This window comes from Phyllostomus discolor, chromosome 11 (genome assembly GCF_004126475.2).
Source record: "Phyllostomus discolor isolate MPI-MPIP mPhyDis1 chromosome 11, mPhyDis1.pri.v3, whole genome shotgun sequence".
NCBI lineage: Eukaryota > Metazoa > Chordata > Mammalia > Chiroptera > Phyllostomidae > Phyllostomus > Phyllostomus discolor.
The window spans coordinates 72,160,168-72,185,719 of NC_040913.2; the positions used below are offsets into that span (position 1 = coordinate 72,160,168).

Genomic DNA, 25,552 nt, shown 5'->3' on the forward strand with positions numbered 1-25,552 from the left:
ATAAATTGGTAGGTACAGAACAGACAGGGGGATGTTAAGAACAGTATAGGAAATGGAGAAGCCAAAGAACTTACATGCACGACCCATGACCCATGGACATGAAGTACGGGAGGGAGGATTGCTGGAGGGAAGCGGGCTACTGGGTAGAGGGGGTCAGAGGGGGGAAAATTGGGACAACTGTAGTAGCAAAATCAATAAAACATACTTAAAAAAAAAAAGAACCATACAAATTTGGAAACCTCGTTTATACAAAATGGACCTAACTGGGGAACCTGGAGGGCGACTTTCTCCATAAAAGATGGCACACTCTCAGGGTCTGCCAAAGGCTGCATCTCCCCAGGTTGCGCACCATTCACCTGAACGGAGTCCCTCCATTTTCTAATACCCTTTTCAGGAATTTCTGTGGACAGGAACCACTGCTCCCTCCAGGAAGGGCTTCCTTACAGCCACTGAAGGCAAGGCCCTGACGAAACAGGACATGAGCCGCGTCTGGGGCAGCGCAGAAGGCCACTGGGCAAAGTGAGGAGACAGCACCGAAGGCCAGCACCAACTATTCCCTAGCTCGCCCAAGAACTGGTTCTGCTGCCACTGATGCCTTGGATGACATCAAGTCAAGTCAAGAACTTTCATCTCTGTTGGCCCCTGTGAGGGACCCATTTTCCCAACGCGAGCCCTCACGGAAGAGACACAGAACGGCGCAGCGCCCTGAAGAGAGACCACCCATACACCAGAAGGCAGGCTGACACTGCGGGAGGGAATACCTAGGGGTTAGCACGGAACACCCTGGAATGCTGAATGTGATGCTGGTACCACTGCTTAACGTTCTCCTGGGGAAATCCCTGCATTCTGGCAGGAGTTAAAGGCCCTCAGCGCTGTGTAACCTGACCCTCGGCAGCTGTGGGTTTTGCAAAAGGCCAATCCAGGCCTGCCTCTCCCTAGTGACGGGCTAAAAGGCAGGTCCATCCATTCTAAATGAAGCCATCTCCAAAGCTGAGAATTCTAAAAACCCTCACCTGAGATGCATTTATAAATCACAATTCAGCAAGAGACTACAGCCACTCTTCCCCATCCAAAAAAAAAAAAAAAAAAAAACACCCTTCCCAAACCCTCTTAATCAGGCAGGTTTGGGGGTTTCATTAATACTGAGGTTCTCTCTGAATCCTCTTTCTCTGAATCTCCTAGAGAAATGACCTAATGAGCTCACAGCAAGTCTGGACAGGACAGGGGAGGCAGCCACGTTTCTCACCACAAGGCATGCACAAATCTCAAATCTGAGCTTTCAAAGGCCCTCCCTCTGCCTCCAGGTCATTATCTCCTCTTCCAGCAGCTCAGAGGCTGCCGTGCACCGGGCTGTGCCTGCCAGACTCTCCTGCAGCTGCCACTCACCCCCTGACCGGCAGAGATGGAGGGCTGAACCCAAGACTCCCGAAGCTTGTTATGAAAAAGAATCAGGAGCTGTTCCGATTATGGTCCCCTCCACCCTGTCTCAACCCACTGAGGGCGGGAGAACCTGATCAAGGAAGCAGAGGTCCCCAAGAGGCCTGAAGTGAGGGGTACGTGGGCAGAGCAGCACTTCGGGAACCTCAGTGCTGGCTGGGCGCCACCTGGCTCTCCTCGCTGGACAAAGAGTTCCTCTTTCTGGTGAGGCTCTAAATCCTCTGACCTTTTTTATCACTGCTGCCTCACGGGTCAGCCCTGGGGCCTGCTCCAGGGAGGGGCCACTAAAAGAAGCTGAATTCAGCAGCTACATGTGGGTGCCATCAACCAGCCCCATCCCCCCTCCCCAACCCCAGGTCTCAGCACCAAAGAGGGGCACTCTCACCCTGTCTGCACAAACTAGGCCAGGGGGTGGCTGTCAGCCCGCCTGCCAGACTCTACAGCAGTTACCTGGCTGCTGAATGGCTTCCTGGTACATCTGAGCACCTTCTCAAGGTGTTCTTAGCCTTCCCTCCACAGTTACCTTGTCCAAGTGATTGATACGATTCCAGTGCAGCCCCAACTCTTTCTGAGCTGCTCCTGTTTAATCATACCCTTTGGGAGAACCCTTTACAGTCACTAGGGGTTGTTGTTTGGTGTTCTTCCCTGTCCCAATTACCAGAAAAGGTCACGTCTCACACCTACCCCCACCACCAATACCTCCCTTGCTGGAGCTGAGAGCATCACTGGCTGATGTGTCCCTGGAGAAGGAGGCTGCGGCGCCCCCACCCCCAAGAACTTGCTGACAAGGGCTCCACCCACTCCTGGCCAGCAGCTGAGCCTCCACAGGCAGTGGTGAGGAAGGGGGAGCTGCCCAAGCAACACCCCCAAATGCCAACACCCAGAGGATTTGACACTTCCTCTTGTTTAGATACTAAACCTACTTACAGAATATGAATTCCCAGTGCGCCAGACCAACATTACCTTCGAGATGTAGGTCAGCTGCAAAGATCCAACGGCTCCTGCCCCAATTGCCAGGTTCTGGAAAAAAAAATGTTTTTCATTTTAAGAAGGATGCTATGTGAGGCCATGGAAACAGCACTAAGGGACAGGAGACCAGGCTTCTACTTCTGCTTATGCCACTTACTGGCTTTGCAGCCCTGAGCAAGTCACTTACCCATTCTTTAGCTCACTCCTCCCCTGTAAAACAGCGGTGATTCTTGCCACTACACGTGTGCATGAGTGTCACTGATGGCCTTACGGATTAGAGAGAGGCATTCTGGTACAGTAGGTAGAAGTGTGGGCTCCACCATCTGACTGTAAGTTCTGTAGCCACTCATCTTCAGTTTTCCATTCTGGTAACATGTACCTACCTCATAAGGCCGCTGTAAGAACGAGTGAGTCCACTTAAGAGCACCTGGCACACAGATGACACTGAACAAGTGTCAGCTACTATGTTTTTCCGTCCTGCCTAGTCTGATCTCCTTGTTGGCTTGGTCCTGTTTTATGCCACTTCAACTTCTTTTCGTAATAAATAGGGTACAGATTCACACAGTACGGAAATAAAAAATACAGCTGTTCAGTCTGTTTCACAGGACTGTTATGATGTCCGTACACTATAAAACACAAAGTACAAGTTTCATTAAAACAGGAAGAAACTCACAGGTACCCTGTGTGGCAATATCTACCTTGGCACAATCGCTCTGGCTTTCCAAGTTCTCCACTGTCAGAGACGAAGCCATGACACAGGGATGGGAGAGGACCAAAGAAACGGCCAATAAATCACACTCGTGGAGTTTCTAATCTGTAACCTGGAAAACCCACTCCCCGTGAACCTGAGAGCCTGCCCACTACTCCTGCTCGCCTCTCTTTTTGAGGATTCCATAAACCTTAAAGAATAACCTCGAAGCACCATTACCCAGGTCATGGCAAAGCAACAGAGGTGGATCTTAGATAATGGGAATTTAATAAATTTCCTAAAGGGTTAACAGTGAAATGGCCTGTCATTCTGGGGAGACTGCCCTTAAGAAATAATCTCAGATAAGAGGGAAGACTCCTTCCAGGCCCAATTGTCTACATTAATACATACTCCTTGAAGCAAATGGAATGTGTGAAATGTCCTATTCACAAGAAAATGGACAGGAATAATACCATGCTAAAAGGCTTCTCAGAGCCTTAGAATTTTAGAGTAAGACATCTAGAAAGAATATCTCCTCCCTTTTGCAAATGAGGCTGTAAGTCTAAAAATCTGCCTCTAAGTGGCCAGATCAGCATTTCAGCTATGGATGGTTTGATTTACACATTTTTTTTCAATGATACGGTGACTGCATTTTGTTTTGTTTTGTTTTTTTAGGAACCCCCTATTGGGTGTAGCCCCTAAATCAGGGTCCAAAAAGGAGCCACCACACCCGAGGAGGCCCATGAGCAGCTGACTGCCCCAGAGGAGAGGAGGGTGTAAATCTCTCTGGGCAAATGCCCAGCGCCTTATGGAGTGAGATGGCCAAGAGCAGGCCCAGGTCTGCATGGCCTCCAGAGACACACAGAGAGAACCACAGGCCTCTGCTGGACCTGGAGCTCCTGATCCACCCCAAGGCCCCATCTCGGCTCTTGCAGAAACTGACCGGTGAGTGAAGGGATTTGTCCAAGGTAATAACTGGTGGCAGAGCCTGAACTACACATACAGCTCAGGTCTCCTGACTTCTGCCCTGATGCCTTGCAAGCAGCACGGTGTCATTTTAAAGAAGCACGAGCTGTTGAAATTCTAGCTTTAGGACATTACTGCTCTGTAGGACCGTGGGCGGTAATAAGCCCCGTTTCAGCGTGTGTTGGGAGAGTGACGTGAACACGCACACAGGGCGCCGAGCCGAGGTGGCTCCTATCTCCGGCCCGCATGCTAATTACAAGATGCAGATGCCAAGTCTCAGGGCTGGTCTTGCACAACTCACTCTCCTGACCCCAAACCACAACCCAAAGGCCTCCAGGGCCCTATCCCGAACGATGAGTGATGAAGTGGGTTCTGGGGAACCACTGGGACACTAACCCAAACATAATGACAGATAGGAGCCGATCAGATTTCAACTACTTCATCCCCTCCACCCTCCACGGCCGCTCCACCCTCGGCGCCCTGCTTCAGAGGGAAGGAGACAGCATTTCTCCAGGCCCAGTTACCCTGGGGGCGGGGGCATCCTCACCGCTTCACCCACAGCCCACCCACGGGCCACTCCTAAGCTCGCGTGTACCTCCTCTCCAGCACGAGAAGCCAGGAAAATGTGACGAACGTCTGAAAAAGCAGTTTCCCCCCACCATCCTCACCACCCAGAGGGAAACGAATGACAGGAGAAAACAGCCCCAGGATCACGGAGGCCTGATCCGGAGTGACGGCTCCGTGTCCACTCCGGTTACTGGACCTGGGAGATTAATGGTGACAGCTCGCTGCCAGGTGGCAGCCCCAAGCACATCTTGCTCCAGGAAGAGTGTGCCAGCACGCGTGAGTGGTGCAGCCACGGCAGCCAGCCGTCAGGGTGGGGACACCAGGAAACAGCACCTGGGGAGGGGCAGGGCATCGCAGACTAGCAAGCTGCCTCCCCTGGCCACCGCCTGTCTCCTCCGGGGAAGGGACGAGGCCCCACCTCCACTGACTGCAGCCTGACCTGACCCCTGCTCTCACCGGTTTCACGCACACCAACCCTCCTCCAACTTTGCTGCACCTCACACTCTCCTGGGGAGCTTGTTTGAAAAGGCCCAGGCTCAAGCCTCCCCCGAAAAACACGGAATTCGGATCAAGTGGAATGTGGGCAGAACACACACATTTTTTTTAATATTCCCAAGGGATCCCTTAACAGGCCCAAGTTTGAGAACAACCAGCCTGCACGGCAAATTCTAGCCCTGGATTCTGTGTTGGGGTGTATTTTTCTGTGAATTTAAGTCTGTTCTTACTAGATTTCAAGCACATGGAGGCTCTAAGGAAAATCTTACTCGATTTTTAAAGGAAAGCACTACTGGTATGGCGGTTAGGTTCCGAAACCAGCCCCCAAATGCCCACCACCCTCACGGAGGGCGGGCACACAGCACGGCCTCCATCCGCCACGGCAAACAGGGTCTCCTCGGGGAGACTCGTTCATGTCTGCGACTTGGGTGTCGCTTGACTCTGCAGGTCCCGTGACCTGGAGCAGGTTTCCTGTGGAACAGGAATGGGGTGGAGAGGTCACGAAAGGACTGAGTCTCAGCTGAAAAGGGGTCAAGGGCTTGGGCAGAGGGAGTTCAGGAGTGGACTAGGAAGGGGGGCCGGAAGCCTCCGAGATGGGAGCAGCTGAGCCCACGGGGAGCAGAGACAGAGGTGGATGGGGGAGAGTTTTAAACAAACTAATCTTCGGGTTTCATCCCCAAGGTTTTAACTGATCTGGGGGAAGGCCCAGGCACCTGTACACTTTTAAATGTCCCTGGAGATTCCTCTGAGCCACCAGGTTTGAGGACCACAGCTGCAGGCACCAGCTGACCCTGCTGGCTCTGCACTGGAGACACAGCGTTGGTGAGAGAAAGGGCCACGCCCAGCCGCAGCCCACAGAGTAGCCCTGGCTGCTGCACCAGCAGTAACTAGGGACAAGGAAGAGAAGAGCCAGGGAGAGACAAGGGATTCCAATTGCACGCACGGCTGGCAGCAACTGTGCGTGAAAATGTTTGTAAGTCGGGAACAACTTGTACATTTCTGGGACTTCTAAATTCTCTGGAACAATGTAAGGCACAAGGCAGGCTCCTGTTAAATGATGGCTTTATGAAGACAGCGCCTTGCTTTCTGCTCAAATGTTCTTCTGCCACCAAGGACCTCCAAGGGGCTCCCACTCCCCATGAATGGAAGGTATAGGGGCGTTTCTTTTCCATCAGCAAGCAAAGAGCTGAGGTAAGCCCTTTGAGGTATCTCCCATGGTAAGCCTTTCTTTTGGGAGCAACATTACATCTTGTTGAAATAGGAAAATTTCCCATCTTCTAGTGAGAGTAACAAGAAGCATAGAAACAACCAGAAGACCTAACTATAGATCCATAAATTCGCAGAATGTCAGCACTAAAAGGTTCTGCTGATGCCTCATCATTCACCACATGAGTCGTCCACAGCTCAGCTTGGGGAAATGACTTCCTCAAGGGGCAGAGAGAAGACAGAGCTCATTACTCCCAACACCGATCGGCCGCCCTGACGAAGCACAGCTTGAGAAAGGAAGAAACGCACCTATCTTTAGAGTCTATTATACATCAGGCCTGCTGACAGGCACCTTTGCACATTGTCACCTAATTCTAACAATCCCATTTTACAGATGAAGAAACTAAGGGTTGAGCAGGTGAAGCAACTTGCCCAAGGTGAGACAGGTACTGAGCAGTCGGGCCAGGGGTGGAACCTAACCCTTCCTGATTCTCAAATCCCATGCACTTTCCTTTCTATCAGGCCACCTCCCATGAGACAATCCTTCAAATGTACAAAGACCTGCTTATTATCTAAGAGCTGATTATCAATGAAAGGTAAATACGAGAGCTGGACCAGCAGGGTTACACCAGAAGAGGCCCTGCAGAGTTGCCCAAGCTGGGCAGGGCAGGAACTAGTCAAACTGGCTCTTGGGTGCCCAACTCCGAAAGACCAGGGATTCACGGGACAAAGGGGGGAGGAGAGATGCTGGTGCCTCTTCCCTTCTCTTCCCTCCAGGGCTCCTGGCAGACAGCAAGGAACTCAGCAGGCAGTAAAAACCGGCCTGCTGGTCAACTCAGGGGAGAAGTAGGAAAAGAATGTATATGGAAATCCACAGCTAAGGCAGGAGCCGCCATGGCTGCCCACGGGCTGAAACCACAGCGCAAACCACCAAAAGCCTGAGCCAGACACAGACCCTCAGCAAAGGACTTGCCTGAGAAGAGCAGTGCGACGGGAACGGAGGGGAGAGTGTAGCTCCCTCTGCCCCATATTCCGCAGCCCCACCGTGGCATGAGAGGATAAGCCAAGGACAGTGACCAGGCTGTCCTCAGACAGCATGTGACCCCGGCAGTGGCTTCATTGCTGCTCTGGTATCAAACACGTGTCCCCTCCACCCTGCAGCTCCACTTCCTGACACCACCTGAAGAAAGGTGAAATGCCCGTGGCTGCTCTCCCCAGTCTCCAGTTCAAAGAGATCTATTTAGTCTTTCCCTTCGTTGGCCTGCACCAGCACCGGCGTGAGCCACGACGGGCTTCATGACGTGGACGTCTCGCGACCGCCACATTCCCAGCTCTTTCACTTCCTCATTCAATCCTGGTGACAGTGACCTAACAACAGGGTCACAGGCCTGGGCCCTAGATAGTCCCCTGGACGGGTTCAGGATCCAAGACTCCGCCGACTGGCCACCTAAACGTTTCTGAAACCTGAAACTCAGTCGGCCCATGCTTTCCCCTTTCCTCAACGTGGCCTCCTCCACGTGCATCTCAAACTCAGTCCCCACTCCCCCTCCAGCCTCTGGCCGCTTCCCTTCCCAACTTCTCCCTCTCTGCCCACGGCTCCGCCTTCTCCGCCCAGCCGAGCAGGCACTGAGCCTCTGACCGCTCTGCCGCACCCTTCAGGCGGTCCCCAGCACGTCCGTGTCTTCCTTCCCAGGGCCCTTAAGTCTGTCCCTTCCTCTCATTCCCCCCACACCACCACCATTTTCACCTAAGGCAGCTGTGGGACAGGTTCCTCACCGGCCCCTCCCACTCCAGGCTCTCCCCACCTCCCTGTCCATCTCAGGTCACCGCCAGAACAAAAATTCCTAAACAAGTAACATCTCTACCAACATCTAATGTGATAAACTCTGGAGTTTATCAAAGCACTTTCACGTGCATTACTTTATTTCATCTTCACAGCAACTGTGTCAGAGAGCGAGGTAACTCGTGCTATTACACATATTTTACAGATGAGGACTGGAAGCTCAGCGAACGGCGGACGCTCCCCTAACTGACGGGTCCACCGGGTACCCTGCGCCCGGCTGGTGCAGCCAACACAGCGGGCTCCGAGGCTCAGTCTGATGCGCAGCCCTGCTCCCAAACGTGCAGGTGCCCGCTCCTCCTCCCCGACGCTAGTTTACCAATAACATGGCATTCTTGTCTGTACTAGGGATGTAAAATAGTTAAAACTAGGTATATAAATAGATACAGCAAATGAACGCTGGAGGTTAAAGTCTAAAGGAAAACACGGCAACATAAACAGAGGCAAATTTTAAGAAAACAGAACAGCCGTCACCGAGGAGTAGCAGGGCCTCTGCTAGGTTCCGCAGCTTCCCTCTCTTCAGCTTCAACACCAGGCTGTGCTGACTAAGTGTGGCCACGACGGCCCCAAAGAGCTTCTTAGTTTCCACTTTTCAATTTAGACCGAGTCCACCTTGTCATAAAGACACAAATTGAACCTGGCTGGCGTAGCTCAGTGGATTGAGCACGGGCTGCGAACCAAAGTGTCGCAGGTTCGATTCCCAGTCAGGGCACATGCCTGGGTTGCAGGCCATGACCCCCAGCAACCACACATTGTTTCTCTCTCTCTCTCTCTCTCTCTCTCTCTCTCTCCCTCCCTCCCTTCCCTCTCTAAAAAATAAATAAAATCTTAAAAAAAAAAAAAGTACCCAACTAATATAAAAAAAGTAAAAAAATTAAAAATTAAAAGATTTTAAAAAGACAAGAATTGTTTTGTTTTTTTTTTAATATTTTATTTATTTATTTTTAGGGAGGGAAGGAAGGGAGTGGGGGGGGAGAGGAGAGAGAGAGAGAGAGAGAGAGAGAGATATCAATGTGCAGTTGCTTGGGGTTATGGCCTGCAACCCAGGCATGTACCCTGACTGGGAATCGAACCTGGGACACTTTGGTTCCCAGCCCGCGCTCAATCCACTGAGCTACGCCAGCCAGGGCTAAGAATTGTTTTTTAAAAAATAAGACTACTATAGAAAACAAAACTGCACTTGCAGTATTTTATGTTAACTCTCACAAGTCCACACATAATTTTAATTTCTTTAATTTTTTTAAAGATTTTATTTATTTTTAGAGAGGGAAGGGAGAGAGAAAGAGAGAGAGAGAGAAACATCAATTGCAGTTGCTGGGGGCTGTGGCCTCCAACCCAGGCATGTGCCCTGACTGAGAATCAAACCTGCAATGCTTTGGTTTGCAGCCCATGCTCAATCCACTGAGCTATGCCAGCCTGGGCCATAATTTTAATTCTTAAGGCATTAATTTAATGATCATTAAACCTTAGCAGAATTTGCATTTATTTATTCAATTTGCATTTATTTACTGCATTTATTCAATATGCATTTTAGCCAAAGTACAGATCCATCACTTGAAATCTTCTTTGGGGATTTTTTCCCCCCAAGAGGAATTCTGCATCCTTACTCTAACACAATGATAGACGAGAGCATGCCAGAAATGCTCCTTAACCCTTGAAATCACGTGTCACGTAGATCACTAATGTGCCACTTACACCAAATCCATGAATTAAGAACACTTCGCCCAAACAGTTGTTGAAGATCTGAGAGTCACCACGCCTGTATATACAGAGAATGTCTGGACAGACACAGAAACTGGTCGTACTGGTTGCCTCTGGCCAGGGAAATGTGTAGCCAGGGAACAGGAGTGGGAGGAAGAAACCTGTCACTGTATCAGCTTTCCCACATTTCAAATTTTGCACCAGCTGCAGTTATTGGCCAGTTTGGAGAGGACGTTATCTTACTGGTTCCTGGCCTTTTGACAAGGTGAAGTATGTTATACAAAAATCTTTTAAACATTATTGGATTTCAGCCACATTTTGCTCAAGAAGGTTTCTGATACAGAAAATGCAATTAAAAAAAAACACACAATGTTCGCCTAGCCTTTAAGACAAAACTATTATCCACTATATGTTATGTATTAATATAATTTCCTACCACTCCTCCGTATGCTTTCTACTAAAACGCAGCCAAATATTCATCATTTTGTCAACACAGCAAAGCTCTTTGCCCCTTTCGGTGGAAAGAACTTGCTTAAAGCTTATTCTTAAAAGAAGGAAAGCAAAAGGTTTTTATTTAGGCCCCACAGATACCAGGAGAAATGCAGAGATGTAATCTTTTTTTGATATTATATTATGGGTATTTTGTTCCAAAATTCACATCGTGGCCTTTGGAAGTATTTTTTGACCAATAAGAGAAAATACATTCTGCAGAGTAAATTCGACAAGAACAACAATCTAGTGCAATAGTGTTTTCGTGCTTCTGTGTATCCTTTGTTCAGGGCTATATAATTTGGTCTTGCAATTACTTAGCCAAGCGAGCACCAGGCAGGTGGAACACAAGCGTTGCTGTGCAACTGAAACACATGGTTAGTTACTCTGTAGGTCAATGTAATAGAAGGGAGAAGCCTTATTAAGGAACGTCATGCCTTCTCTCACGATAGGGACCAACGCTAAATTAAAATACAAGTGCTGGGGCCATCACATCACAGAAGAGCTTTAAGGAAGATCCAGCCGAGGTTTGTTTCTATTCGAGAATTATTTATGTGCTTGACATTGTCAGCATATTGGTTTTTAAATGCATTAGCCAAGTCAGTGATCATAATCAATAATATTGAAACTCTGCATTTATAGGGGTCCTTTTTAGCTAAGAGATTTCCCCCTAGATCAGTTTGGTGTCACCAGGGCCTATACTGAAAAACCTCGACTCCTTACTCTACCACAAGGAAACTACACATTGGCAAGTATTCAAGGCACGCACCAGCACGTAGGCTGACCCCTCGCATGACCCGCAATCTGCCCCGGGAGCGGACACTGTCACTGGCCTCCCATCTCTGATGTCCTGCTGTGCTCACCGTGGCCAGCACCGGCAGCTCTACTTCAGAGGGCTGCAGTCCGGCCACTGGAGCGGTCTGGCCCACATCTGTCCGGTGAGGCACACAGAAGCCCAGTTCCAGCAGGACAGTTCTTAGGCCTCCCTTACTGTCCCCTCCCCCCACCCCGCAGCAGCGGGCTAAGGCCTACCTATGCTCTGCAGACTTCTCACACCCTGGTCCAGCTTCCTCACCTTGCCTGTCCCGCTTCCCAGCACACCTGACAGTCTCAGGGGAACATTTCCTTAATAAAGAACTTGCCACAAATCCTTGTCTTAGGGCCCCTGGGGAACCCCACCGTCAACACCCTCTGGGAGGACTAGCTCACCTTCCCCCCTCGGTGCTGCCCCGCCCCATAAAGCCTGCTGCTGCCCTCACTGAAAACACCCTCCTCTCCCGCTTCCTCCAGGACACATGACAATCAAATGAGGTACGGTAAGTGAAAACACTCCAAAACCGGCAAAGTGCTCTACACATGTGAATCATTTTAGTATTCACTTCCAGGTTTGGGTTTATTGCTACCCCTTCCTCAGAGGGGCACCCTACGGCTTGTCCTGCCACATTTTTATCTGATCTTCTACTTCCTCGGCTACCTGCAAGCTCCTTGAAGACAAAGGCTTTGTCTTCCTCACTGCTGAAGCCTCAGCATGTGACCGGTGTCCGGCATGCAGGCATGTTCAGCTACTCTGGGTCCTACAGTGTTGCTGAGCTCCAGGATCCTACCCTACTCTCAGCCCTGCAGGGAATAAAGGGCTGAAAGCCAGGTTAGGGATCACCGGGAATACCTCTGGCCCAGGGAGGATACATGGCTTGCTCACACACAAAACAACTTAGTGGCAGAGCCAGGACCCAATTCTTGGTCTTCTGTCTCCCCGGCCTGAGAACCTCCATCTAAGACTCCACCTCCAGGTCCCACTCTTCCCCAGACGGGCAGCAGCAGGGGGCCCTGCAGCCCCCTCTCCTCCAACCAAAATACTGGCATCTGGCGGTTCAACTTAATGATGCGCTATCTTGTTATAAAGATGGACTCGGATTTTTAGCACTATAGTCTTATGTGTATTGTTTGCTTCTCCCCAGACAAACCTGACAGTTCCTAGTGGTAAAGACCTCCCTGAGCTCACCTTCCACAGGGTCTCCAGGGCCGTGCCCAAGGCTGGGCACGAACACCAGCAGGAGGAAGGAAGACAAGGGTGAAGACTGCAGACGCTCGAGTCAGATAGACCCAGCTCCAGCCCTGCACTGACCACCTATGCAACCTTGAGCGAAGTCACTGGACTTTTCTGCACCCTTCAGAATAACACTGTGCAAGTGACCATAGCCCCCAAGCCTCAGGACTTTTGAGAGGAATTAATGAGGCGACATGTAATGCGTTTTGCACAATGGCTGGTAGAGGGAAACCACTCAGTGAGACTCAGTAAGTATAACCTGCAGTTAGTAATAACAGCAGCAACAGCGGTGGTAAAAACAGGCTCCATAAACACCGAGTGGCTTAAACAGACAGGGACCAGAGACCTGGGTTCCGAAAATCCCCTGCTTATTCACATCTATTAAATAACCATGATACTGTACATCAGGCATCTCCTTTTCCTTATACAAGTAAGAAGTTCGGTGGACGAATGGAGTTCCCAATGTCTCCCTTCACGGGGACAGACCAAAACCCCCTAGTCTGCTCTTGGGGTCACCTCCAGTCCGTCTTCTCCTGAGGCTGCGCACGCTCCAGAACTTCCATTTGCTTCAGGCCACGCCCCCACCCCAGGAGCACAGGGCCAGGCACTCTGCATTTCCTAAAGCCCGCCCTCTGACCGTCTCTCTACCTGGCCCTCTTTAGTCCATTCATTCATTCATTCAACAAATACACGTTTACCAAATGCTAGACACTGTGGGTCAAAAACTAACCCAGATGAGCCCCCTGCCATCTAAGAGCTCCCGGCCCTGTGAGTCCTCTGGCTTCTATTTCTTAATCAGAAACTACCTTTGAAAGTGTTCCTTCCTCCCCAGCAACATTAAAATGACTGTCTCGTTATCAGCAATAATAGCAGGGAAACTGGACTCAGACTGCCAGGGTTAGAACCCTGGCTCTGCCCCTTTCTTATGATGTAACCACGGGTGGGTAAGTGCCAGCCCCGCTCTGCCTCACCTGCCTCGCCTTCAGAACGAGGGCACTAACACCTACCAGTGAGACTGCGGTCAGAATGAGGTGAAAACCCAGGGAAGTCTGTAGGACAGTGCCTAGCACATGCTAATAAACGTTCACTAACACTATTTCACAACTTCATAAAAATACCCACTCCCAAGTCTAGAATGGCTGCTTGGCCTTCAGTACAACAAAGAGCTAAGCCAACAACTAAAGAAGTAAAACGTCCTGAAATATTGCTGTGTCACAGCCAGACTCTCCTTTTTTAGGCATGTGCCAAGCCAGCTGAAATTTCTGCCTCCAGGGAAAATGTAAAGAATCTGCAGCAGGGGCCACGAGTTTCATTCAGTAACTCAGACTCCAAGAAGGCTGTGGCACAAAGAGAGCTCAGCGGGCAGGGACGCACAGGAGGCTTCCCTGGGCGGTGTGGGGGGGACCCGCTGCAGAGGCTGCACCCGGACACCTCAGGAAGGCAGCCCAAGGCCTGGCATCCACGGTTAGCACAGGTCCTGGAACCCAAGTCAAATCAGAAAGCTGGGATGAGCAAGAGAAATCCTGACAACTGGCAACATTCCAGACGGGACATGGTGACACAGTGGTCCCAGGTGACATGTCATTGACGGCAAGATTCTCAGCCTGTGGCCTGGAGTGTGAAGGAGGGTCCAACTCTCAGGGGCGGTTGCCGGCAGCAGCTAGGCAGGCTTCCCTGAGCAAGTGACTTCGGGTTAAGAACAGGCCTAGTGGGAAGCACAGCACTAAGCAGCTGAAACAGGACAAAAATACATTGGAGTTACCTGGGCTAACATGGCAGGTAAGTGGGAAGAGGTACACAAAGGACGAAAAAGGGAAAAGGAATAATGAGCCTCACAGACCGTCAGTCACCGGGCCCATCCCTGGCACACCAGAAGCCAAGGCCATAGGCCTTGATTTCAAGTTCCTCCAACAGTGGGGAAGTAGCACCTAAAATGATACTTCCTTCCACTGGAGATCTGCTGACTCAGCTGTGGGCACCTCCGCGGAGCAAAGGCGGGGAAAATGATAGAGCAGGGCCCGAAGGCAAACCCCCAAACAAACAGGAGGAGAGGCAAGCGCTCCAGACTATGCCAAGGGTGTAAGTGTCTGTATGTAGGCTGTGCTCTGCATGCTCAGCACTTTCAATAAAAGGAGTCAGCAGAGGGTTTATCAGGAATGTGGGGTAAAACAGGGGGCACGGTTCTGTCTGGGGTTGAGTCTTTCCCAGAGACGGCGATTCTCAGCAGCTCATCTGCGGGTGTGTTTTCTGTATCTATAGCATTTTCTCTCAGCCACTAAATCCAGATGACAAACGCCAGAGGTCTCTGGAGGGTCAGTCCCGGATAATGACCTAGAGACTCACAGGCTTCTTTTTCCGCTTCCCATCTTAAAGCCCAAATCCATCCCCCGACACTCAGACTGTCCTCTTCCCGAGTCTCTGAGCCAGAGCCAAATCTCGGGCCCACACCCTGCCCCGCCCCAACGTGGCCACGACCCATGATCTTGCCATTCAAGGGCCACACCAGTCTTCGGGGCCTCATTCCACCAAACTGCTCTAGGGCGGTGGGAAGGAAAGGGCATTCACAGCACCAGAAAAAGACTCAAGGTCCCACGTCAGGGGCAGAGCAACGCCTTCCCAGGCCAGGGACGATTCCAGGGACTCCCAGGTAATGCAATAAAACTTAGGGGGCCCCTGTCGATTCCTAGGTCCGAGCCTCAGCTGTTTTCATCTACAGTGCAAGAAAGCAAAAGGACATGACTTCCAGGGTCACCTGCAACCCAGTGTTGGGACTCCTGGCTCAATGCAGGAGACCGGGGAGGTCCGCCGTTTGTCCAGCTCAGGGAACCAGGTCACATACTCTGCTGGGGAGGGGCCCCAGAGTGGAAGAGCAGGAGTGGCCACAAGGCCACGGCCCTAACAAGAGAGGTGAGCGGAAGCAAGTCATGCCTCAGATCCAGCCCGGCCGGCCTCTCCCAGAGCATGAGAAAAGACAGCAGATCCTCTGGGTCAGGAGAAGAGCTTTTTCTCAAACTAAAATGTGGGATGATTTCCTGTGCACAAGGGTGCACGCATGCAAGCGTGCTTGTGGGTGTGCGTGAGTGTGTGGTGGCGTTTGCCCCTCCTTACTGACCCGCAGGTCGGTGCTGCCCGGGACAGATGAAGCCCTTCAGGCTAATCCCCCGTGCATTCCTCCCAGGCAGCGATGGGCAGCCAGCCCCCCACCGCCCTCCCCGGCAGCCTCTCACCTGGGGGTTGTCCATGTACCAGAGAAGGTAGTTGGCCTGGGTGTCCAGAATAAAGTACCTCCGCAGAAACTTGCCGCTGTTCTCATTCTCCTCGATGTCCAGGAACCCACAGATTCGGTTCTGCCGATCCACATAAGGCATTCCTGGGCTCTGCTCGCATCACCCTGCATGGCGGGAGGGAGGGGGGCGCTGGTGAGGAGGAGGGTGAAGCGGGCCCTGCCTCCGGACCTGTAGGAACCTCGCTCTGGCCTGACTCACCTCCGTCAGAAGCCGCTCGCATCAGCTCCCTCCCCCAGGGCACCAAATGTTCCACCCCAACCGGAGCCTGGAAGCCTCTGTGGATTCCATTCCGTAAGCAGTCATCAAAGTCCATTAACGTGCATCGCCTAACTTTCCTGAGGCTCTTTTATGTGCTGAGCAGAGCATTAGGCAGCCTGACATACGCAGAGGATATAAGCCTGGACTTTGGGTCAAGGGACAGAGTTCCAATTCCAGTTCTGGCCACTCGCAGTGTGAGCACAAACTATTTCATCCTGTGCACCTCAGTTTCTGCATCTATAAAATGGGGATAATAACAGTACCTGCACCTCTTAAGGTTTTGGTGAATGAAAATGAAGTGCTTGGCGCTTATTAAGCACTGCATAAACACCAGGCATTATTATTGCTCGTCACAAAAGCCTTAGAAAATAGGTCATAACCTAGTTTAATACATTAAAAAACTATCTCAGGAAGGATTAAAGCTCCAGTTCAAATTCCTAGATAAAACTTTGCCAGGAATTCAGTCATCAATGGCAGCCCCTCCAGATCCACGGAGGTGCCCAAGAATTACCCCAGGGCTCCTGGGACCCTGTGGGAGGGCCACATGCTCATTTGCTTCACTTTGCTGTTACCCAGAGGCCCATTGTAATTGAAAGAATGGGGGATCGGAAGAAAACCCCAACCCCTGAACACTTTCACTGGCTCCAGAAGAGGATCTCGGTGTTAGGAGACACGCCTCACCCTCAAGCCAGCCTCCCCGTCCTTGTGATTTCCTTCTGTCTCTCTGAAGAGCCAAAGGAAGGGCTGGAGCGCTCTTCTCCTCCCAAAGGAATATGAGCAACTTCCCACAAGCAGTTACACCCAACCTGGTGCACGACACACTACAGAAGGGGGACAAAGTCCCACAAGGATTAGAAAACACCATTGAGATTTTCAAGGACAGACACCACCCACCCCTGGCCCCACTGGGCTCCAACAAATGAAATCCACTAAGACCCAAGCCCACAATGGTTCTTAGTCTACAACTAAGCAAAGTCGTGAGACGGCCAACCTCAGGCCACTCCCTGCACTGCGACACTGGTCAGCAAGGAAGCTACAGAGACACCACACCTGCCATCTTGCAGGCTCACAGGGGCAGGGCCACGATCAGGCTAATTCTCAGGGTGGCAACTGGCGATGCGGTCTGTTCTCTCCCACCCCCACAAGGGGCCTGGCAGTGTTGAAAGGCTGACCCAAGGAGAAAAGTGCCCCACATCCATAAGGATACCAGTGAACAGTGAATCCCTTGATAAGGTCAAGGCCAGAATACCAACTGGGACAGACAACTCAATCAGAAGGGAGAGGGGTCAGGGGTCCCATGACCGCTCGCTGGGTAACAATGGGGAAGAATAAAGCAGGCAGGGAGACAGGGCAAAGGATGTAAAAGGAGAACTAAAAGAGGAGGTGAGAAAAGGATAAAAAGTGGCAACAGGAGGTTAAAAAAGATGGCAGTGGAGAAGGAAGAAGTGTAGCGGAAGTGGGGGACCACGGCAGGGCCGGGGTGGCGGGGAGAAACAGCCCTGCTCAATGGAGCATCAGGTCTGTCATGGGTACCTGCAGCTGGAGGCCCTGCTGCTCTGCTCGTGCCTGCCCGAGCACTGAAAGCTTCCACCCAGCTCCAGTTCCGCAACGGAGCAAGTGTGAGTACAGGGAAGGGAAAGAGAGGGAGACAAGCCAAGCGTTAGGAACAAACGCCACGGGAGGAACTTGGAGTCTTCTTGCAGACACTGGGTCAAACAAAGATGGGAAGGTGAGAGGCCTGGCGTTGGTTGCTGGTGGAGCATATCCCTGAGAAAGGATGCAGCGTGGGCCCTGGGAACAGGAAGAACCAGGAGTCCCCTGCAGAAAGGCTGGGTCAACCTCCCGCTGAGAGTGCACAGCTGTGGGTCAGGATGAGGGGGCGCACCCATTGCCCAAGAAAACTCAGCAAATTCCCTTGGAGCAGCCAGAGAGACAGGATTCCCAGGGGTTTCAGGACTACCGCCACTCCTGGGACATTTCCAGGAGAAAGCACAGGAAATGCAGCGGGATCACAGAGCCCACTGTCTCGGGGCCCAGTCAGTAAGCACAGCACCCAGCTTCAGGCCGGCTTTCAAACGTGCCCTCTGTAGCCAACAGGATTAATCAGAGCCCGTCTTTTTTCAAGGCAGAAGCTGGAGAAGGCACTCTTCCTACAGCCCTCCAACTGCCCACTTGTGAGGAGGGGGCTTCTTATTTGCACTCGTCTACGGGAGGGAGAAGACCTTCATGTCCCAGAAGGAAAGATAATAAAAGGAAGAGTTCTGGTTACAACATCTCCCGACTGCTGTGGTTCTAGCCCCCAGAAAAAAAAGGCTGCTCAGATGTCCCGAGAAGCCGCTGAGTCACAGAGCTCATCAAGAATGTGGGAGGTGGGGGAAGGATCAGCTCACGCAGGAGAACCGGCATGAGGGACACGTGGTGGTAACCAGCCGCCCCACGCAGAAGGGGCAGCCTCAAGGCGGTGCACAGAACGCAGACCCGAGGCCCTGAGCTCCAGTCCTCTGACAGGTCATCGAGACCCCATTTATGCAGCCCCTGTCACAACAGCTGCTAAGACTAGGGATGGACAGCCTGCTGTCCCCAGCCCCCCAAAATCGCCTCTCCCTCCCTCTTAGGCCTGTCACCTTCGTCTTCCAAGTCTCTGCCGGTTCCTCCTCCTTTTCCCACAAGGGCTCTCCAGTACAACTGACTCTGCCACCCCAGGCTCAGCCCAGACAACTGGGCAGTAAGAGAAGGGAAGTGCTAGCAATTGCTACTGAAGGGGGGAAAACCCACCTTGATGCACATACACATACCATCACCCCCAAATTCCCCTGACAAGGCTTTCAAATGTCGTAACACTCACCACCTTCCTCCGGTTATATAGTTTTAGCCTAATTTCTGATGCTCTAAAATCACGTGTCATCTTAAGGTTCCTTTTAACTTCAATTCCCCAGGATAGAAATATTGAGTAGAGGGTGACATCGGGTGGTTTGACCCAGGAGTCGCCCCCGGCATGTCCTGGGCCCAGCACTCTGAGAATGACTCTCTCCTGAGACAATATGCAAAGTGGCCCCAGGGGAGAAGCAGCAAGCAGCCCCCTCTCAGGCTACTAGCCTCTTCTCCTCTGCTCTAGCACCGCAATGCAATGCGCAATGCAACCGCAGAGCTTCTCAGCCCTCACAACACATGGAAGACAAAGAGCAGGCATTGATGCAGGAAGGGACCTTGGTCCCCCCTGCTCAACCCTCCCTATCTTTCCAAAGCAGGCCAAACCTCCCTGGTGTTCTCCGTGTGTAGTGCAAAAATCACAGTGTAACAATGTTGGCATTTTTAAAAGATCACTCTAGCCAACCATTTTCACTTTTGCATGCTTTCTCATGCCCCTGTCTGCATAATCGGCCTTTTTAAAATTTTAAATTATATCATAAACATGTTCCACGTTGCTACATAGTCTTTGTAATCATTGTTTTTAATGGTTGCATAACATTACTGGACTGTATTTACTATAAATTACTGTTTCTCCATGATTAGACAGATAAATTACACCTAATTTTTCACTATTACAAGTACTGCTGAAACTCATATTTTCATGCTTTCTTCTTTTACAGGGAAAAGATGTAAATTCCAAGTAATAATAAGACCAGATCATAGCTTATGATTTTTTACGATTCTTGAGACCTATTTCCTGCTTCATCTTCCTTCCTGGACTTCATGCAATGAGTCAAAATGATGTGTGCACACAATCAATTATCAATCAATCTCTCTCTCTCTTACTCATATGCCCCAAACCAAACCAAACCAAACTCTGGCCTCACCCAAGTCAGATACCTAAATAGTGTGTGTTAAAGAAAAGTAAAAGAGAAAAGAGGAAAGTTCTGTATGATCCAGACTTCTTCAGTGCCTAAGTTCCTAAGTATGTACTGCAAATAAAAATATACTAAATATTTCATTCATAGTAACAATGAAACTTAGAAGGAAAAAAAGTGAATTTGCATGAAGTAACCCGTTGAGCAACAGCAGAAAATGAGTTAAACGTCCCTTAAACCAAGATTGCTGGCCAACATTTGCCAGCTGACCAGGTGAAGCCCATGAAAGAAAAGGGAGTCAGTGGCTGCCTACCTTACAAAGAGATCAGGGGCATTGAAGGAGGTCTCTGTCCAAAATATCTCCCCAGTTGCCCACATCAGTGCCTCACGTTCTGTCACTGGAGGAGATTCAAGCCCAGAATAAAATCGTCCCCTAGAACTGAGGCAATTGACATGTTTATCAGGCTCATAACATGCAAGAGATGCCTGGGACCATGACCCTAAGAAACAGAACACACACCAAAGGAAGAGAGAGGCAGCAGAAGGGCGAAAAAGTACCGAGAAGACTGATGCTTGAAACGAATGTTACCCGCTTGAAAAATGTGCCTAAGATGCTTATGCGCCCAGGAGGGCAGGAGCAGGAACCTTTCTGGGAAGCAGCTTGGCAATACGTAACAAGAGAGCTAAAAATGTTCATACCCTCTGACCCAGTAATTCTACTTCCAGGATTCCATCCAAGTAAATGAACAAAGATGCAAATAAAGATTAAAATAAAAAGATGGCAATGGCACTAGAATTTGTAATAACAAAAAGTGAGAAGTGCTCTGAATGTCCCAATGATCAGGGAATGATTTAAAAAATGATAAAGCATTTGCATAAGGAAATGTTACACAATCATTTAAAAACTATGTTTTCGAGACATTTTTTAATGAAGTAGGGAGAAACTGTATCCTGATAAGATTTTTTAAGATATAATATGATTTATAATATGATCTCAACCCTCTAAATATTATTTTTCTGTATCTATATTTAGACAAAAAAAAACTGGCATACAGACACCAAAATATTAGCAGTTCATATCTATGGGTTGTAAGTTAATTTTACTTACTTCTGCATATTTTCTGTATTTCCCAACTTCTTATAGGGAATGAACGTCACTTTGTTTAGTAGGAGGGAAAGCCACTTAACTCCACACAAAGCCTCATCCCCAGCATAGAAGTTTCGAAGCTAAGGACAAACTTCTCAGCTCTCCAGAGTCCACAAACAAGAAAAACCTTGCCTGCATCATAGTTCTCTTACGACTTTCTTGGTGTGTCAATGCCTTAAACCTAATAAAGCAATACCCCACCCATCACAATTGCCCAAGAGCCAGGTACCTACTCAGAGAGCTTGGGCACCCTCCATTCTACTTCGGTATCTTACCTCCTATCTCAATATCCTCTTAGAAAGAGGCTCATTCTTTCCCCTGCAGGTCTGGTTCCTCACCCTCTGGGCTTCCTCAGAGGAGCCCCTGTCCTTGAAGCCGACAATATTCATGCCCAAGCTGATGCCTCTATTCCTCTGTTACTACAGCATCCCAGCCACACAGAGCCCAGCACTGCAGGGAAAGGAAGGGGGCCCTGACAAGGACTCTCCATGGAATCTTCCTTCTTGAAACTTGGGAGAGTTGACATGTTTTAAATAAATAGTGGGAAAGACGAAGAGATGGCTAAAGAGACTTTTTTTTTTAAAGAAAACAAAAGGTGCCCTGGCTGACACAGCTCAGTGGATTGAGTGCAGGCTGCAAATCAAAGGATCGTAGGTTTGATTCCCAGTCAGGGCACATGCCTGGGTTGCGGGCCAGGTCCCCAGTGGGGGCCACGTGAGAGGCAACCATACATTGATGTTTCTCTCTCTCTCTCTCTCTCTCTCCCTACCCCTCTCTAAAAATAAATAAATAAAATCTTTTTTAAAAAAAAGCTACAGAGCTATTAAGTCATGAAAGCTGTGGTTTCCTGAATTAGACATTTTGATTTTTAAGACCACTAATGTAGTTTGGCGATAAGGGGAAGAAGAGAGTAAAATAAGGGAGACTGAGCTGCCTGACCATTCTGACACCGCCGAGGAATACAAAAATACGAGAAAGGGATAACAGAGATCAAGTCCTACATGGCACTGGCCCCATTATGATGCAATCTAACCTCCAGTTCAAAGAAAGGTCAAAAATATTCTTCATTAATTTGTTTTTCAAATTTGGAGATTTTTCTTTCAAGTTACCCTGTGTTGGCAGGGCAGGGGATTTCAGTGAGTTAGCCCAGAAAACGGTCAGGAAGGTGTTTTTTGACATGTGGTGGGGCACACAGTAAGTACATCTCCTGTCTCGTTTTCCTCTGATGGTGGGAGAAAGACAGCGGGGGCTGGGGACAGCGGCGTCCAGCACCGGTGGTGAGTGACAGGGATACCAACAGGAAATTGCTGAATTTCTACAGGAGAAAGTGTATCAGGAAATGACCTCAGCGGTCTCGGCGGGGACTAGAACACTGCAGAGACGGACTGGGGTGTGGAGGTTAAGAATAGACACTCATCTCTTGCTAGAACATACACGGGCCTCGTGACGGAGCGCTCACCTCCGTTAAACTGCAGCACACCGAGATGTGTCTTGTGGAGCCTCAGCAATGCCAAGGGCCCCACGAAAATCACAAGAACAACAACCAAACACAAGCTCAGCTATTTCAGAACACATCCCTGAGAATGGGCCAAAGACGATAACTTAGGAAGTGTGGGAGCATCTATTTTCTCCTGTTATAACATCACTGCATTTTGAAAATGTCATCAGAGCACACTCCAAATAGTCGCAAGCAGGAGAGCAATGTGAGGGAGAAGAGAATGTACTGAGAACATGTTCCCAACGGAAGTTCAGGCCGAGGAATGCAAACATCTACAGGAATGGGGAAGTTCAGAAAGGGAGCCTTCTTGACTGGGACAGCCCAATCCCCACTGGACCCAAGAACTTTGAATGGAGGGCAAGAGACACTCAAAGAATTTTTAAGGGGGAAAAAATGGGGAGGAAACAGCAGAAGTAACAGAACATTAATAACACTGAGATAAAAATGCTAAGAACAACAAAACATTTTAAACACTCATGACCTGCCTTAACCCAGCAGCCTCGTCTCTGTCCGGAGAGAATGTGTTTGCTGGAACTAGTAGGAAACAGAGGCCTGCGCGGCCCAAGGCTCCTTAACAAGCCACCTCCATCGGCGGGACCACCAGGGCCGGTGAGCTGCCACGATGGTTTTCTAAACAGCCTGTAAAGACTGAGATCTCCAGCCTGCAGAATCGTCCAATTCCCCCCACTGAGAAGACTTAACGAATTCAGTTTCTCGGTGGGGCTCCCTAGCAGTCACCGCCCAGGAGCCCCAGAGTTAAAATCTTCCTTTAAAACTTGACAGTGCGGGCCACTAAAACGTGGGCAGAAGGAAGATGAAAAGCAGACATCGCCGTCTCTCCTCTCTACTAGCCCTTTGGAAGGTGCCCGAGGACAGTGGAAGCGCGTCTGTCTGCAGGCCTGTGCCCGCAGCCCTGACCTCAGGGAACTCGAGGGGCTAGGTGTGGCGAGGAGGATGTGCAGGTGACGGCGATCAGTATGAGTGCGTTTGATGAAACTCCTGCAAGCAGATGACCATGAAAAAGGGCGTGCTGATTTTCAGTTACCCCTTGATGTGGTAGAGTGAAGTGAAAGAGGCTGGGTTTTAGTCAGACTCTGCTGAACCGAACTGAACTCCTCAGGGCCTGTTTCCTCGTTTGCAAAACCGAGAGAATCACTGTACCTACTTCAAAGGCTGCTCGTGGGGATTAAGTGAAATAAATAATGGGTAAAAAGTGCTTACCAGGATGTCTGGTGAGGAGTAAGCACCGGGCAAATGCTGCTGTTAGGATGTTTGGGGGGGGGGGGAGTGACTAACAAGTAAATATGTGATTACCACGACACCCCAGAGCTGCTCAGGGCAGGAGCAGCGGCAGCCATCTCTACCCTCAAATATCAACAGTATCAGTGAAAAGGCCATGACACTGGTCTCCCCCACAAAGAAAGGCATAAATGTGCCTCACTCTGGCCTCTACTCCAAGACCCATCATATTTTACATATCTAAAATTCTCCAAGAGGTTAAAAAAAAAAATCCAAGAGTTCCACAGGCTCCATCTTGGCCAGACTCCCCTGACAGTTAACAGAAGCCAGCCAAGCCTATTGGTTCCAGGGAAGGGGCGCTGGGGCTGCCTCCTGCTCCACCCCAAGGAGAAGCACAATAGCCGAGAGCCACTTTGCAAGTGGGTGGCCACATCTGAGTCCTAGCTGATGGGACAGCGAGTACTAGCCTTTGCACTTGAACTGTAGTGTTTCCCAGGAGTGTAAGGACAAGCAGATCTAGCTTCCCAACCCTTTATCTCAGCTGGCCGACCTCTGCGGGCAGAAAAGCACACCACAGGCCCTAAGCTGAAATCCTTTTGCCCACTGCAGGCAGTAGTGTCTGGAGCTCCTGCACCAGCAGGGCTGGGACCTCCAGGGTGAGAGAGCCCAACCCACCCTGTAATCCTCCGCAAGTATGTTCAGTCAACAGGGGTCAGAGCAGACAAGGGGCTTTCAGAAAGAAGATAAATTGTAAAGCCCAAAAGATTGACCAGGGCAGAGGAGGGGAGAACAGAGTAACCCAAGACTTGAATAAAGGTCAGTTACAGTCCCACTGCACCCAGCACAGGCTCTTCCACGGGAAGGAAGGGACCCCATCCCTCCCACCTCTCAGCCACCCTATCTGCCCACCCTGCCCAATTCCCAGGCTCAATGATGGGCTTATATTGGGCAGGGCTAGGATTCTTCTCTTCCCATAGGCTGTCAAACCATAATATTTGCTCTGCTTCCTTCCCTTCCAAAGCCGAACAGATTAGATTGCCGGAGTCCTACCCAGCTCACTAAGACGGATGGAAAACTGAAAGGCAACCAAACCCGCTCACAGTGGAGCAACAGAGCAGCCCAAAGTCCCAGCACCCACATCCTCTTCTCCATGCTCTAGGATTACATCAGCCAGAATGAATAGTGTCCAGTAGGTTCAGTGAATCAAAAGATATTTACTGCACTATGGCCCACAGCGAGAGCTAACATGAGGGAGGCATTCCAGCCTCTTAACAGGGGCCTCACTCACCTGTCTGCCCGCCCCATGAAGAAGCCAGGAAATCAATGAAGTGCCAGCTGGATGTGCACAATGAAGACCGAGCGCCTGCTGCTTGGGTCCTCCTAGTGTTCCAGCACTTCAGCAACACCATGCAAGCCGGCAGGGGCTGTTGGGGAGGACCTGGCTAACAGGGTCGATGCATCTCCCTTCCCACTTTTGCAAAATCCGTAAGTAGACACAAACCAAAACCTACGTGTCTTCAGGATTTATTTTAACCTTGGTAAAATCTGTGCTAAATACGGTTCAGCTCACTATGCTGACATGGGATTTGCAGGCCCTGCTTCCTTATACAGAAGAGAGAAGAAAGCACCAACAAAGGAAAAGAAGGTTTTACAAACTCTCCACCAAAGGGCAGGTGGTTTCCAAGTCAATGCCTAGGTGATTACCCATCTCTGAAGCAAGCGAGGCTCCCATCATCAGTAGCTAGAACTCCCTGAGAAGCGCCACACTTTGTAAAAAGTGGGGCTTACAAAAAGGGCAAAAAATTAGTTAAGTGTAAAGGTAACACCCAGAGTAAACCCTCATGAGCCAGCTGGATGGATTGAATTTCTACAGGCTGGAGGCGCTGCCATACTGCTCTTTGCCCTTCCATTGGACAGATGCAAACAATTC

The 25,552-nt window shown here is 50.1% G+C and overlaps 1 protein-coding gene and 1 long non-coding RNA gene across 4 annotated transcripts in view; one reads left to right on the plus strand and one right to left on the minus strand.

Annotated features, from left to right (window-relative positions):
- The window catches only part of PLEKHA2 (pleckstrin homology domain containing A2), a 72,855-nt gene that overhangs the window by 31,680 nt on the left and 15,623 nt on the right, over nucleotides 1-25,552 (minus strand). For all 3 annotated transcript variants that reach the window (XM_028527048.2, XM_028527047.1, XM_036011580.1), the window contains 2 exons: nucleotides 15,633-15,796; nucleotides 2,401-2,457 (listed from right to left, as the gene is read on the minus strand). In XM_028527048.2, the coding sequence (XP_028382849.1) occupies nucleotides 2,401-2,457; nucleotides 15,633-15,773 (198 nt within the window). In that variant the 5' untranslated portion in view covers nucleotides 15,774-15,796. The remainder of the gene's footprint in view (nucleotides 1-2,400; nucleotides 2,458-15,632; nucleotides 15,797-25,552) is intronic.
- On the plus strand, nucleotides 21,089-23,881 carry LOC118497421. Its single transcript, XR_004899946.1, has 2 exons — nucleotides 21,089-21,480; nucleotides 21,698-23,881. It is a non-coding gene; the product is annotated as an uncharacterized LOC118497421 (long non-coding RNA).